Source organism: Sminthopsis crassicaudata, chromosome 1, assembly GCF_048593235.1.
Source record: "Sminthopsis crassicaudata isolate SCR6 chromosome 1, ASM4859323v1, whole genome shotgun sequence".
NCBI classification, from domain to species: domain Eukaryota; kingdom Metazoa; phylum Chordata; class Mammalia; order Dasyuromorphia; family Dasyuridae; genus Sminthopsis; species Sminthopsis crassicaudata.
This window is the reverse complement of record NC_133617.1, coordinates 334,705,831-334,721,978: the sequence shown is the minus strand read 5'-3', so window position 1 is coordinate 334,721,978 and position 16,148 is coordinate 334,705,831. Positions and strand designations below refer to the sequence as shown.

Here is a 16,148-nt window from a genome sequence, read left to right as displayed (position 1 = left end):
TTGCATTTTTGACATTTTCCACTCAGATCCTCCTCCCCTGCCAGTCCCTCATGGACGCCTTTCCGTGTAACAGTCATGCCAAATGAAAGGGAAAGTCCGTGTCTGAAAATAAACTTTCCTGCACTAGCAGCTCGCCAGCCCAGGCTCACGCTTCACGGTCACTAGGTTAACGCACCTTCCCACCTTCCCAGCAGGAAGGAAACTTACAGCCTCCACAATTTCACCCCCGCCCTCCCCCCCCCATCCAGGAGTCGGAGGGCACGGAGCTGCCCCAGCCGGACGTGACGCTAATCCCGTCGTTGATGGCGTTCAAGTTCCTTCCGGTCTCCACTGTATGCCTGGGCCTACTCCCCCCCTCCACATCCCCCACCCCTCCCCCTTACCTTCTCACTTTCTTCCTCCCTCTCTCACTTTCTATCTCTCCACCTCTTTCCCCCGCCTCACTACCCCTCACGCACGGCTCCACCTAGCTCTCCCCTTCCTCGCCCTCCCCCTTCCCTCCTCTTTCCCCTCCCCCCGCCTCCGCCCGGAAGGCTCCAGTGTCGGGAGCATCCGCGGCTGCGTCACCGCCGCCCCCCCCCCAGACAAGATGGACACCGCCGAAGAAGGTAACGCGCTGTCGCCTCCTCCCCGTCCGCCCCCGTGACACCCGCACCCTCGCTCCCCCCTCGTCTCCCCGCCCCCGGGCTGTGACAATCTCCCTCAGTCACCGCTGTCCCCGGGTCTCTCGTTGCTATCCCCTGGGCTTCCTTGAAGGGGGAAATGATGGGCGAGGGATCAGTTTCCCGGGCACGGGAGCAGGCGACCTGGGAACCCCGGGGCCGCCCGGAGGCGCCTCCTCCTCCTCCTCTGCTGCCCTGGCACACGCGTGGAGGGCGGGAGTCGCGGCTGCAGGCACCTTGTCCCCCTTTTCCGGCTTCCCGCGGGTGGCGCGCGCCCCTGGCTCGCGAGTGGGATGCTGTGAATGGGGGTGGTGGGGGTGGTAGAGAGCAGTGGAGGGGTGGGGGGAGGGGTGTCCAGGCCGGATTTCCACTGCGAGAAGGGAGCAAGGTTGGAATCGTTCCCACCCAGACTGACCTGCGGATGGGTCAGGCCGTCTCGGGGCGAGGTGACCGGATCGCTGGACTGGAGGGCAGGGGGCAGCCGCGTCGAAGGTGATTAACTTCAGTTTGCCTTACCTCTCTGCGGAGAGGAAGGGGAGGAGGAGAGGTGAAAGGTAGTGTTTGTTTTGGGGTTAAAGGTTTTCCCCATAGGGCATCTCTAGCGCTCTTTTTCCCACTTTGTCCAGTACTGAGGTAGGCTGTAGAAGCCGACTCTTTCTCCCTTTCCTCCTTCCCAACTTGTCTGGCAGTCACCAGCGCCCCAGAAAGAGAAGGGGGCTTCGACCTGCAAAATGCAGCCCCCTCCTCGAAAACGGAGGGATGGGGGATTTCCTTGAAGCCTTCCTTGATTTCCTTTTTTTTCCTCTCTCTTCCTTCTCTCCAGAATTGTGTTGCTTCTTAATCCCTTCCCCCTTGAAAAAATGTCGATAAATTTCTTTGTTGACCTGGAAAACAAGTAACATTGCCTTTGTCACTGCAGTAGAGTGAACTGGCCTGATTAAAAACCAGGTCCTTTTTGCCAACTTGTGTTTGAAAGTTTGTTTACTAAGTCAGCAAAGAAAGGTTAAAAAAAAAAAAAAAGGTTATTGGTAGGAGAGTTGCAACTTCATTCATAAATATATCTTGTTTGCAGTGTAGTTTCACATCCATCCCTGTGTTACTGGAGCTTGATATAAAAATATACATGGTGATGTGTTTATAGTTAATAATCTGATTATATATAGTGAATTAAGTTTATGCTTATTAAAAAAAAAAAAAAAACTTTTCCAGTCGCTTAGTAATGCATTATATGCTTAATAGTATAGTAAATTACAAAGGGGATTGTGAAAGGACTTGTGGTGTAAGTGGGGAGAGAGAGCCTTGAGCCAGAGTTATGATCTTGGGTTGAGGAAATCTTGATTCCACTACTATTAATTGTGTACCATGGACAAGTCATTTAACCAATTCAGTTTTCTCATCTCTTTGTTTGGGGATTTAATTCGTGCTGTGCTTCACTCAGTGGGTTATTGTAAAGAAAGTGTTAAATAAGTGTCAGTGAATTTCCATATTTTGAATTCAGAGAATTGCTATATGTTTTAATTTTCCCAAAAAAATTTGGATTTATACATAATGAAGTAAATATTATTTAATTCAATGATATATGATAAATTGCATAGTTTCAGAATTTATATAAAACAAGTTGGATATCTAACCAAAGTTATAACTGTTATGATTAGGCAAAAGGGGCAATTAAAAAATATTCTAAGTTTCCAGTTTTTAGTATAGTAGATTTAATTTTATAGAATTTATTTCTGATATTTTCTGAAGTGTTTTTATATCCTAATAGTTAAGACTGAAATGATTGTTTTCTTTGTTAGATGATTTTGATAAATTATTTCATTTTTGAGACGTCTTTATGTCATTAATAGGTATTTGCCTCACCCTTTCCCCAAAAATTCTTAATATGTTCTTGAATACCCACTCCAGTAAAGGAAACCACTCAGAGTTCAGAATGGCTGTCTTTTGTCAGAAATTTCTGAAATTCAGGTTTTCTCTCAACTAGACATTTCTGAACTCAACTTCTAATCTGAAAATTTGGAAAGATTGAATTTGCTCTTTTATTCTGATCTATTGGGTAAATTTGTATATAGTAGTCTTTTGGCCAGAACTTTCTCAATAGTTTCTAAGAGATTCACACAATGTGAGTACTAAATGGGACTTTAGAGATTTTGTTCAGCCCTTTATTTTTTAGATAAGGATATACAAAAGACTCAGGAGAGGTGAAATGAACTGCCTTAATGCCATGTCTAGGAAATGACAGTTGTGGGGTGTGTGATCTACATCTCTACTAATTCATGATGGTGAATCTTCTGCCCTGCAGCATTTTGAAGTCTTCTGGGCCAGTAAAGAGGTTATATTATTTTCAGTATAATTTTTGTGTTAAAATATTTTATTGTATACTGGGTTTTTTGTTTTCTGAAAATTGGCAGGAAGCGTGGCAAGGTAGAAAAGAAGTCTGTCAGAGTCAGGAGATTAGAACTTAATGCAGGCATTTAATTTTGGGGTAGTATACCAAAACATATTATTTCATTAATACAAATGAGTACTTCTTTCATAGATGAATGTGGAATTCTGGTTATGTCTTAGACTCATGAAATAAGCTACTATAACTGAAAAATATGTCATTTCCTAGTAGTAGCCAGTCTGGAGATGATGAATCTCTTTGAACGAGGCTGATTTACTTCCATGCCTTTCCAGCTGGATAGGAAGTGTGAGACTTTACTTATTTCAAGACAAAAAAGCTGTAGAGTTTTATTCTCTTCCCATTAGCAGAAAATTAGAGAAAGCAAAAAAGTGTTGTGTTGGCAATGATAAAGGCAACCTCATCCTTCAGAGTAAAACATAACATCAAAATAGAATGAAGAATGAATGGAATACTCATTCCCCTCACAATCTTCCCCAGACAGGTCCTGTGATTTGTTGGCCATTCCTTCCTCCCAGGATTTTATTATAGCCTACTGGCGAATGACATACATCTGAAGACAGAAACCTTCTATCAGCTAGCTCCCTTGGTGTGAAGTCAGACAGAATAACACAGTCCCAAAAAAAGTCTGTCCTTTGGAAAGCATTTAGCCCAGGACAGCTGTTTGTGAAAGCAACAGGATTCATTTCAGGTACAACTTAAAAACATTTTAATCAGTAAAAAACTGGAGTAGACCTTATGTTTCAGTGTCATAGTAAATAATTGAATTTCATTTGAAAACTTTAAAAGTTATTTCTAGTGATGTTGGAGGACATTGAATCAAAATACTTTTAATTTTTGGTGAATTGAGATCATAAATTTCTTTATGAAAAAGTTAGTGGGTGGCTCATAGTAGATGTAATAAGATGAAGTTTATAATCCCAAAATAATTGTGCACAAGAAGCACTATATAAAATATAGTAATGATAATAGTTGCCATTTATATAGTGCCTAAAGTTTACAAAACAGTTTACATGTATATATTTTATCTCATTTGAATCTTATCAATTATGTGAGATAATATCACAAATTTTAGTATCCACATTGTAGAGATGATTAGACACATCTTTTATTTTAGTATATTACATGGGCTCTGTAACATTTAAGTATATTTCTTGTTGACTGCTATAGAGTAAGTATGCATTGGTATTAAACAGGTGACATTAGCTTTGCTTCTGATAGAATACTTTTTTATGTTTAATTTAAAAGTAAAAGAAAACCTTTGAGTTTGGGTTTTTTTTTTTTTGTTTTTTTTTTTTTTGTTTTTTGGTAGATTGTTTTTTATATATGTATTTTACATCTTGAGTATAATGGAATCGGAGTGCATTGATCAGAGTTCTTAAATCCTTCAAAGATGTTTGTCTACACACAATGTTTTTGTTATTGTATAAATTGGTCTTCTAGTTCTGTCCACTTAACTCCTCTCTGTTCCATTCATATAATTTGGTCATCTGTTCTCTTACTAATGGATACCCCTTTAGTATCCAGTTCTTTGTCACTAATTAAAAAGCTTAAAGCAAGATATATTCATTAAAAGTTTTACCATTACCAAAGAGGATGTCCAGTGTAGAGTCTGGCTCCCGGAAGACAGATTTCCTGTAAACAGTGACATCTTAGAAGAAACTGGCATGATTGTACTAAAGCCTCAGAACATTGCATCCCAGCATATTTGTACAGGAAAAATCAAGTGGATGAAAAATGCTTACTTTTCTAGACTATGATAAACATTTGAATGATGGATAACCTATTTCAAGGTCATCAGCATATATGTATCTTGGACAAATAATGCAAACTTGACAGTGACCTATTCCCAGGATAGGAGGAGGATAGTGGACTAGTTTGCTTTTGGGAAATTCTACAGTGCTTTTAATGACCCCAAACTTCTCCCTGGAGGGAAAAAAAAATGTTTCAGGTGATATTATATAAATCATGAATACTGATGTCTTAAGAACTAAAGTTGAGTATCACTTAAAGGCCTATGTTAGGCATAAGTAAGCTGCAGTATATATTTTATGTCAATATTACTGTTTAGTTGTTTGAGAACTATAAAAAGGATCTCTCCTCAGGGAGAGGTATGTGATTAGAAGAATTTGACTAGTCAGTTAATGAGAGTGAGAGAGAAATAGTGAACAGTTCTTGCTTTTTGTATCAGTGAAAAAGTCAAGAATTCTGAAAGAAAATTCTTAATGCATTATGTAGGATATGAGTAGAATGACCTAGTTGGAAGAGCCTTCAACTGAAAGTTTTACTTCCACTCCTGAAAAACACTTGCTATTTTGGAAGCATATTAACATGTTTAATACGTACAGCTAAGAATCACATAGGATGATAAGCCATGGATGTGCCACAATCTGATCCTTTGGAGACAGTACCCACAAGAATGAAATCACAGATCCATTGAAGCATGGGAGAAGAGAATAGACTAGTTAAAATACTTATAAGAATGAGTGAAGAACATATATATTGTTTATGTATATATATGTGTGTGTGTATATTTGATGACAAGTTACTGTGAGCATCATTTATTTTGTTATGTTGCTTCATAATATAGCATTGGTATCAGGAGCTATTGAATGGTATAGAGTTGTTTATTTCTTTGCTATATCTCTAGATTAAGTCTTTTTGTCTGCTTTTTATAGCTGTCATATACTCCCCTCTTACAGCTTTTCTAGTTTGTTTACCTTCAACCTTCTCTGCATCAGAGAAAGGAATAAAATGTAGTAGCTAGTGCCTTCTATCAGATTACCATCATTCATGTTATATATAATTTTTATGTACATATGTGTGTTTTATATCCCTGATTAAAATGTGATGGTTTTGAGGCTGGACATGTTTTTGCCTTTCTTTATATATCCAGCATGAGATCTATTTGAATCATACGATTTGAGAATTGCAAGGAATGTTGGTGACCCTCTAGTATAAGGTATATCCTAAAGGAATCCCCTACTATAACATAACCAATAAGTATGTTTCCAGCTTCTTTTTTGAAGACTTCCAGAGGGAGAATTTATTTCCTCATTTCTCACATGGCTGCATCACTTTAGGAGTTGAGGCTTCCACTGATTTTTCTGTTTCCCAGAAATTATTGAAATAACTTCATTATTTTGTAAGAGCTAAATCAGCCTTGATACTCTGCTTCATCTTTGTACCTGTTTCTGATTTTAGATTGGAACCAGAAACTCTAAACAATACAATTGATTAAAAACTAACTGGAGCTGTCCTAGTCTCTATTCCTGAGCCAGTGAACTATCTGGAGCTGACTAGACATTGTCCTTCCCGTTTCTTGATTGTTTTGCAAGTCTCCCAAACTCTCCTCTCCCAAGATTACCTGGCTTTTTTTGTGTTTTTTTTTTTTTTTTTTTTGTTAATTATTCCAAACAGCTTAATCTAGTAAAACTCTTGAGATACATAACCCTATTCATTGGCGTGCTAGCTGTACTCTCAGCTATATATAAAACATATTCTTAGCTCCCTGCTTGGTACCCACTTGCTATGTGGAACCCCAAACAGCAACTTTAATTGCACCAGTTAAAGATTACCATTTTTCTTGTATTGACTGCTCATTAAAGTTCAGGTTGACACCTCTATTTAAGAAATTAAATGACTTAGACATCTTTTCATTTCTCACCTGCCTGCTGCATTCCTTTGAGATTTTGCTTGATTGACTTCTCCAGGGTGCTGATTTTTTTATCTTCTCATCTTTCTTTTAGTTTGCTTTTGTGCTATATTCCCAGGTTAAATTGTAAATTTCTTTAGGGTAGGGACTATTTTTTTTTTTCTAATTTGTATCATTAGTGCTTAGAATAGTGCCTGGCACATAGTAGATACTTAAAAATGTTTACCTGTTGACTATCTTTCCCCCCTTCCCCCCCCCCCAATTGGGGCTAAATAACTTGTTCAGGGTCACACTGCTAGGAAGTGTTAAGTGTCTGAGACCAGATTTGAACTCAGGTTGTCCTGACTTCAGGGCTGGTGCTCTATCCACTGCTGTTGATTACCTCTTGAGGCAGCCCATTCTACTTTTGACAGCCCTAATTGTTAGGAATTTTTTCCTGATATCAAACCAAAGCTGTCCACTTTATGACTTCCATAACTAGCTTCTAAGGCTAAATAGAACAAATTTAATCTCTTTACAATCATAGATCTTCAGCTCTTTAGATTTGGGATCCTTCACTATGTGGACAAAATTCTAAATAATAAAAGGGTCAAAAATTGTAGAAGCAGTAACCATGGGTCTTGAAATAGAAATGAGGAACAAGGGTATGTTTATTCCTTTTAACACTATTGTATGAAGGTCATTCTGGTACTAGAGGAAATAAGAGTGGTCAAGTATACAGAATTTTGGTGGGGTGGAACCAGTTTTTGCCTAATGGAAGACTGAAAGAATTTGAAAGGAAGAAGTCTGAAAAACAAAGGATAGTTTAACAAATAGGAAGGGTTTGAGGAAGATCATTTAGGATGAGAACTAGGAAGAGTTGGACTAAAAAAAAAAATGAATGGGGATGAGGAAATGAGTTGGAGAAGGGAGTTTTGGCATCTTTTATCTACCTAGTAGTTTAATGTGATTGTATTTCCTGTTTAATCTTTTATAATACTTTGTAAATAAGTCTTTTTTGGTAATATGTTATAGCCTGTTTATATCTGCCATGTGTTGTTTCAGTAATCTTTGTGACTCTGGAAATACTGATGCTTGGATGATGTGATGTTCTGTGTTTAAGGCTATATAGCATTACCAGAAAAAAGTTAATAACAAAATGATGAATGTTTGTGAAGGGTATACTTAGAGATTACTGAAAGCTCTGAAAATTATTCAAATACAATTTCTTTCTTTCTCCATTTTATTCCTTAGCTGCTATTCATTGTTTGAAGTGTCTTTCCCAAGTCAGATTTTGATTGACTAACTCAGTGTAGCAGATGCAATGATCTTCTTTTCTAGCTTCATGCTATGCTGTCAAAAATAGTTATTCTTCATATATTTGGTTTTTTTTTTCCCTATATCAGTATCTCTTCTTGAGTGTTTGTAGATCGATCTCACTGCAGATCACACACACAAATGTGTGAACTAACATTTTGGGGACTGATTAAATTAGCATCATGCTACCCTAACCCTAAAAGAGAGACCTTAACACTTTTACTTGTATTCTGTAAAGGATAACCTTCATACTTATATTGGATCCTCTTTGAATATTTGTCTCCTTGTTTTAATCTTTTCTTGATAGATATTATCAGATCATTGTTGAATATTTTTCTTGTTATCTGCAAAACAAATCTACACTTTTTTCATATCTAAAAATGTATATTACATTCATTATTCTAATAAGTAAGTAGCATGTTTCATCATCTTCTGAAGTCATGATTGGTCATTACATTAATCTTAGTTTTCAAAGCTATTTTTCTTTACAGTATTGTTACTGTTTGAATTGTGCTGGTTCTCCTCACTTCCTTCAACAGTTCATATATGTTTTTGAAACTCCTTTTCCACATTTCTTGTGGTACAATAATAGTTCATTATATTCATATGCCATAATTTGTTCAGCTATTTTTCTGCTATTCATGGTTGCCTCTTTTATTTTCAGCTCTTTTCTGTTACAAAAAGAATAATTACAATTTTTTTTTTTTTTTTAAAGAATGAGTATTTTTTCTTTTTCTTTGGGTATAAACCTGGTAGTTTTATCAGTGGATCGCAGGGTATATAACCACAGTTCAGAAACTTTTTGTATATAATTCCAAATTGTTTCCCAGAATGTCTGGATCAACTCACAGTGCCACCAGAAATGTCTTTCTTTCCACAGCCTCTCCACCAATTGTAACTTTTCCTTTTGGTGGGTAGGGGTTATCTTTGCCAGTTTGAAGAATATGAGTGGAGTCTCAGAATTATTTTAATTTTTTTAATTATTAATGACTTGGACTCTTGGCTTGCAGTCTTTCCAAGTTAAATAATTTAGTGTCAGTGCTATAGCTGGCCTTCATTCTGTTTTTGTCTTCATTGAAGACATCTGAAATAGCTGAAAATATCATGCTAAGAATATGGGAGCAAGCACATAGCCCTGCTTCATTCCATTGAGAAAGTGTGAAAGCTTTGTTCATTATCTAGAACCCATGCAAACATGCCATCGTGTAACTGGTATACAATACTGATGAAAAAACAAATTTTGCCATGATTTTTTGTATGCCCTTGTGACTGATAGTAGTCTTTGGTTAGCTCAACTAACTTTGTATACAAATCTCTGTTCTGCTTTTGCCATTTCTTCCGAAATTATAGGGCATCAAACACCATATGAATCATTCCTTAGTCCTTTGTGAAGCCACACTAGCTCTCATGTAGACGATCATCAATTGAGAAGGACTCGGGCAAAAATCTTGCTGGCAATGATTAAGAGAGTCACAATCACTCTTGTGATTGTCACAGGACAACCTGTTTCCTTTTCTTTTATAGAGATGGACAATGGAGACATCCTTGATCTCCTGAGGGATAACTTCAGCTTGTTATATAATCTGGAAGATTTCTGTCAGCTTTTGTATGAGCACTGGATCTTCTGATTTGTAGATCTCTGCTGGAATGGAATCAACACTAAGAAGAATGATTCTCTATAGCCAGCACTGTACCATCCATACAGGAAACCATCAGTTATAATAAATGGAGAAATTTTGAATGTTGTAGATAAGTTCACTTGCTGTGGCAGTATAGTTTCCTGGATGTACATATCGATGACGAGGTTGATGAATGTATTGCCAGAGTTAGATTTGCATTTGGGAAGTCCCTAAAGAAAGTATGGAAGAGAAGAGGTGTTAGACTGCCTACCAAAATGAAAGTCTACAGACCTTATTATTGTATACCTATGAAAGTCTACCAGCGCCATGCCAGGAAGTTGAACCACTTCTATTTGAATTACCTTAGGAAGATTCTGAAATTCACTTTGAAAGAAAAGGTTGTTTCCTGAGAACTGCCAGGCGTTCATACATTGTTATAGAGAGTTCAGCTGTGATGAATTGGTCATGTTACTTTAATGCCTAACATATATTTGTCTAACAGACTATTTTATGGAGAAGTCATGCAAGACTAGTGTTCACATAGAGGGCAGAAGTAATAGTCGGACATTCTGAAAGTCTCTCTGAAGAACTTTGATATTGATTGTGATACATGAGTCAATACTATCCAACATGGCATACCCACATCAAAGAAGTTGCTGTGTTCTGTAAGCTAGGCAGAATTTGTAGTATCTCAAAAAAAGTGTGAGGGGGTAGCTAGGTGGCACAGTGGACACAGTACTAACTAGCCTTGGAGTCAGGAGGACCTGAGTTAAAATCTGGTCTCAGACACTTAACTTGTCCTACCTGGGCAAATAACTTAACCCCAATTGCCTGAGCAAAAAAAAAAAAGAAAGAAAGAAATGTGAAATACTCAAATTTAGAGAAATCTCCATTCCAAACCTGTGCCCAACCTGTGGTAGAACTTTCTGAACTCATGTTGGATACACCTTATACACTGACCTTGACATCATGATGCCATTTTGATCCTCTTTGAGTACTGAAGGAAAACAATAGTTCCTTGGAGCAGTTTTTTTTTTTTTTTTTTTTTTTTTGGTACTTGTCTGATGTTCTTTCTTTCTTTGAAAACTCTCTTTTCATATCTTTTGACTATATCTGGTAGGGGAACTTCTTATTATTCTGTATATATAAATCAGTTCCTTGTAGACCTTGACTATTAGACCTTTATCACAAAACTTGCCTTGAAGATTTTTTTTCCTCAGTTAACTATTTCCTTTATAATATTAATTGCATGGATTTTGTCTGTATAAAGATATCCCTAGTTTAATTCTAGATTCCTTTCAGAATTATGGCTAAGAGAACAATTTTCTTCCTTATGTTTATCATTTGCATACAACATGACTTTTTATATCTAGAGTATGTATGTAGTTATAGCTTAATGTAACGTAGTATAAAAATCTGATTTTAATTTAAAATCTGCTAGATTACTTTCCAGTTTTTGTTGACTAGTGAACCCTTATTCCAGTAAAGTCTGGGTTTATCAGACACAAAGCTGGTAGATTTGTTTTCTTCTGTATGTTATTCTACTGATGAACCTCTCTTTTTAAATCTGTACAAATTGGGGGGGTTAATTTTTTTTTTTTATATTTACAAAGCATATGGGTAATTTTTTCAGTATTGACTCTTGCAAAACCTTTTGTTCCAAATTTACTCCTCCTTCGCCCCACTCCCTCCCCTAACCTTCCAGGTAGTCCAATACATGTTGAATATGTTGAAATAAGTGTCAAAGCCAATATATGTATACATATTTATATAGTTATCATCTGTACAAATTGTTATGCACTCTATAGTGCATTTTGACATCTGATACTGCTAGGTCTCCTTCCTTCTTGTTTTTTTTTTTTTCCCCCCATTATTTCTCTTTCGACTCTTGACTGTTCTTCTAGATGAATTTTAGTCTTCCCCCCCAAAAAAAAAACTCTCTAAAGTAACCATAAGAAGCTCTCTTATGAGGCCCTCCAGCTACTAAAGCAGATTAGCAACCATTCTCCACTTAAAGTGTAATGGGATCATGATATTATAGATCTAGACCTGAAAGGGATTTTAAAAGGTCATTGAGTCCAAATCCTTTAATATACATGTGAGAAAACTGATGCCCAGAAAGGTTAAATGATGTGCCAAGAGTCATACAATATCTGAGGTACAATACAAACCCAGGCCTTCCTGATTTATAGTTTTAGAGAATTGTCTGGAGGCATTGAGAAATTATTTGCCCTAGGTTCCACATTTAACCTAATATGTATGAGACTTGAATTCAGATCTTCTGAATGAGGCTGCCTTTTTTTGTCATTATGCCATGGTTTCTCTTGGTCAATTGGGAAACACTTATCAATGCTTAGCTATTTGCCAGTCACTGTGATAAGTAATGTAAGGTAAGGTAAGGTAAAAGTGTGCCCTGTTCTTTAGGAGTTTATGTGCTAATGGAAGAGGCACTTAATAAAATATCTAAGTAAATTCAAAATAGTTGTATACATATTAGATTGAAAGTTATCTTGGGGAGGCACTAGTAGCTGAGTGGTGGTAGAGATAATGGGCTAGGAAAGAATTCCTTCAGAAGATGGGATTTGAAGTGAGTCTTGAAGGAAGGTAAGGAAAACCAGAAGGAAGTATGGAGGGCTAGAATTCTACACATTATTGCCCATGCATAGGCACAAAGGCAGGAAATGGGAGTGTCTGGTACATAGCAGAATGTAGGCCAGTAGTGTTGGAGCATAGTGGGGGGTGGGGTAGGGAGAGGAAAGGGGAGTTAAGTGTAAGAAGTTTGGAATGATAGAAAAGTCCAGATTGAAAGGAATTTTAAGTGCCAAACTAAGCTTTATATTTGATCATGGAGGTAATGAGCCACTGGAGTTTATTTGAATAGGGAATGGCATGATCAGTCCTTCACTTTAGAAAAATCTCTTTGATAACTGAATGGAGGATAGATTGGAGTGGGGAGATAGATAAATTAAAAGGTTTTGAGGTAGTCTAGGATAGAAGTGATAAGCTCTGAAGTAGGATTGTAACTAAGTGAAGAGATATGAAGCTTGAATCATCATAATTGTACATAACACTTCAAATTTTGCAAAGTACATCTGTCACATTTTATCCTGAAATAAACTCTTGGAGCTAAGTATTCTAGGTGTAGTGTTAAAGTGCATAACAACATAGGATTCATTGATTTCTACATGTAAAAAACATGAATGAAGCTTTTACATGGTTAGGTAAAGAACTTTTCTATAGAGCTCTAACTTTTTTTTTTGTGAATGATGCAACATGAAGACAGTTGCATTTATAACAAAGCCTAGGCAACTGCCCCAAGGGACAAAATTGATTTCACTCTATTGCTACTTCTCAGATCTAGTTAAACTTTGGTTTGTTTTGGTTGATATTTGGGATTATATTTGAATTAAAATATTATTATTAAATAGTCTTCAGTTTGGTAAGACAGTTTTGTCTTTATTCTTATTGGTTTATTGTAGCAAAAACTTTTGTCATTATTGATAAAATGTCTTTAAAAAAATGTCAGGATTGTGGTGTAGTGGAATGGTGATAAATTTGGAGTCAGTCCATTAGTTACCTGGAATTTATTAAGTGTCTGCTATGTGCTAAGCACTGAAGTCACAAAGAAGGGTCCATTATAGGGATAAGGATAATTGTAAGAATAAATTAGAGGTAATCTCAGAAGGCAATAGCCTTAAGGGAAATCAAAAAAGGCTTCTTGTGGAAGGGGAATTTTTATTTGAGACTTGAAAAGAGCCAGAGAAGCTCCAGAGTAGGTGGAGATGGGGACCAGGAAATTGGGGAGGGAGGTGAGGATGGAGGGCAGAATATTCCAGTCATGAGAGATAATCTGTGGAAACACTTGGAATATGGAGATGAAGTATCTTGGTAAAGGATCAGCTGAGATGCCAGTGTCTCTGGGTTGAGTACAAAGAAGACAGATAAGATAGGGAGGGGCCTAGGTGTGAAGAGGTTTGAATACATTACTAAAAAAGAATCTGTGCTCCTTGTATTCTCTTAAAATGTAAAGGTCTTAGAAGGTGGGGACTCTGTTTCTTTTAGTTATGAGAGAGAGATGGGGAGAGACAGTGAAAGAGGGAGAAGGAGAGGGTTGACAAGGGCATTAAATGCCCTCTCCAAAAAATTATATTTGATCCTTGAGGTAATATATAATAATAAATTTATTGAGCAGAGGTATAGTATGGGTAGTGATGATTACTCTAGGATAGTAGTTATCATACTAAAGTCCAGGGTATAGTATGTTTATACAGCAGTGCAACTAGTGTTACTTGTACTTCACTTGTTTAGTTATGTCTGACTCTATGTGATCCTGTGGACTATATAACACCAATACTGTCTGTCTGTGGATTTTTCTTTTTTTATTTTTTTAAATTAATTTTTATAATTATAACATTTTCTTTGACAGTACATATGCATAGGTAATTTTTTTTTTTTTTACAACATTATCCCTTGTACTCCCTTCTGTTCTGAATTTTTCCCCTCCTTCCCTCTACCTCCTCCCCTAGATGGCAGGCATTCCCATACATATTAAATATCTTATAGTATATCCAAGGTACAATATATATGTGCAGAACTGAATTTTGTTGTTGTTGTTGCAAAGGAAGGATTGTATTCGGAAGGCAAAAATAATCTGGGAAGAAAAACAAAACAAACAAACAAACAAAAACAATGCTCACAGTTTACACTCATTTCCCAGTGTTCCTTTTCTGAATGTAGCTGATTCTGTCCATCATTGATCAATTGGAATTGGATTAGCTCTTCTCTATGTTGAAGATATCTACTTCATGAATTTTTCTTGACAAAGATATTGAAGTGGTTTGCCATTTCTTTCTCCAGTAGATTAAGGTAAATAGAGATTAAGTGCCTTGCCTAGGAATCATGGCTAGTAAGTGTCTGGATTTGAATTCATGTCTTCCTGATTCCAAGATTAGTGCTCTACTCACTGAACTAATTAGCTCTTAGCCATACTACTCAGCAAGTCAAAGTTTAGATTTGATTGAAGCCAAAATTATGAGGAGGAGGCTTCTATGACTAGAGCACAAAATTTTATTGCTCTCAGACTAATAGGGAATAGTTTTTTAATGACATCCTATCTCACCTGGTTTTTAAAAATAGGAACATTTCAATAATACTTCATTTATATACATAATTAAGATTTTAAAAACCTTTGACTCATAGCACCCAGTGAATAGATAGCATAAATAATAACTATTTTATAATTGAGGACATAGAAGCTCTATGAGGTAACTTTCTTAAGCACATAGTTACTAAGTTTCTGAATCAGTATTTGAAACCAAGTGTTTCTGAGGCCAGATCTACATACATCTAGATAATGTATCTATTTTTTATTCCCCCCCCCTCCCTCTTTCTATTTTCCTTTCTTCCTGCTTGCTTTCTTGGCTGCCTTTCTTCTTTTCTTTCCTTCTTGCCTGCCTGCCTGCAACCACACAATAAAAATCCAAGCAAAATCTTTAAGAATATTTGCGATAAAGTTAGGGAAATAAAGCAGTAATATTTACTAAAACATTGAACAATGCAGTTTAAAAAATATTTGTTGAAATACCCACTATAGTTTTTGGGGTGCTAGCTTTGGCAGCACATATACTAACATTGGAATGATATAGAGAAGATTAGCTTGGCCCCTGCACAAGGGTGATATGCGATTTGTGAAAAAGTATAGTTCCTGGGGATGCAGAGAAAAAAATGATAAAGTTTTTATGCTCAAATAACTTTACTTTGGTTAGAGAATGAACGCAAAATATATTCACAAGAAAATAGAAAATAATTTAGAAGATAAGAGAGCATTACTATTGTGAGGATTAAGAATGGCTTCATGGAGTAGATGATACTTGTAATGAGTTAAGTCTGATTTGGAGTGCAGTCTAGGTCTATTTGACAATAGAAAAGTATGAAAATGGGAGTTGTTCTTGAACAGCTTTTAGTCCAATTTGGCAGGAATGCATTTTAAGGGAAATAATATGAACTGTATTAAGAAATATAGGTAAAATCCAGATTATGGAAAGGGTTAAATGACAAGTCATTTAACCTTATTTGCCTCCATTTTTTCATTTGTAAAATGCGCTGGAAAAGGAAATGGCAAATCACTCCAGGATCTTTGCAGAGAAAATACCAATATGGTCAGAGTTGGACTCTACTGAAAAACAATTGGATTTAGACTTTAGAATGTAATCTAAGTTAATAAACATCTTCAAGTGAAGAAAATATTAGGCTAATTTGTGCATAACCCCCCCCTTCTACTCACTGCTAAATTTTTTTTTTTTTTTTTTTGCTAGGCAGTTGGGAGTAAGTGACTTGCCTAGGGTTACACAGCTAAGAAATGTTAAGTGTCTGAGGTTGGTTTGAACTCAGGTCCTCCTGACTCCAAGGCCAGTGTAAATTTTCCATGAATAAAAATATATACTTGATCCACACTAATGCTCCATACTCTTGAATTTTGGATTTTAACTAGAGATACTATAATGGTAATCAGTAAT

At 36.7% G+C, this 16,148-nt stretch overlaps 1 protein-coding gene and 1 non-coding gene across 2 annotated transcripts in view; both read left to right on the top strand.

Annotated features, from left to right (window-relative positions):
- Window positions 1–287: 287 nt before the first annotated feature.
- MARCHF6 (membrane associated ring-CH-type finger 6) overlaps window positions 288–16,148 on the top strand; it is a 72,978-nt gene continuing 57,117 nt past the window's right edge. The window contains 3 exon segments of the mRNA XM_074279126.1: window positions 288–434; window positions 436–573; window positions 575–608. Of these exon segments, the coding sequence (XP_074135227.1) occupies window positions 303–434; window positions 436–573; window positions 575–608 (304 nt within the window). The 5' untranslated portion in view covers window positions 288–302.
- LOC141552292 (U6 spliceosomal RNA) lies at window positions 15,235–15,340 on the top strand. Its single transcript, XR_012485098.1, has one exon. It is a non-coding gene; the product is annotated as a U6 spliceosomal RNA (small nuclear RNA).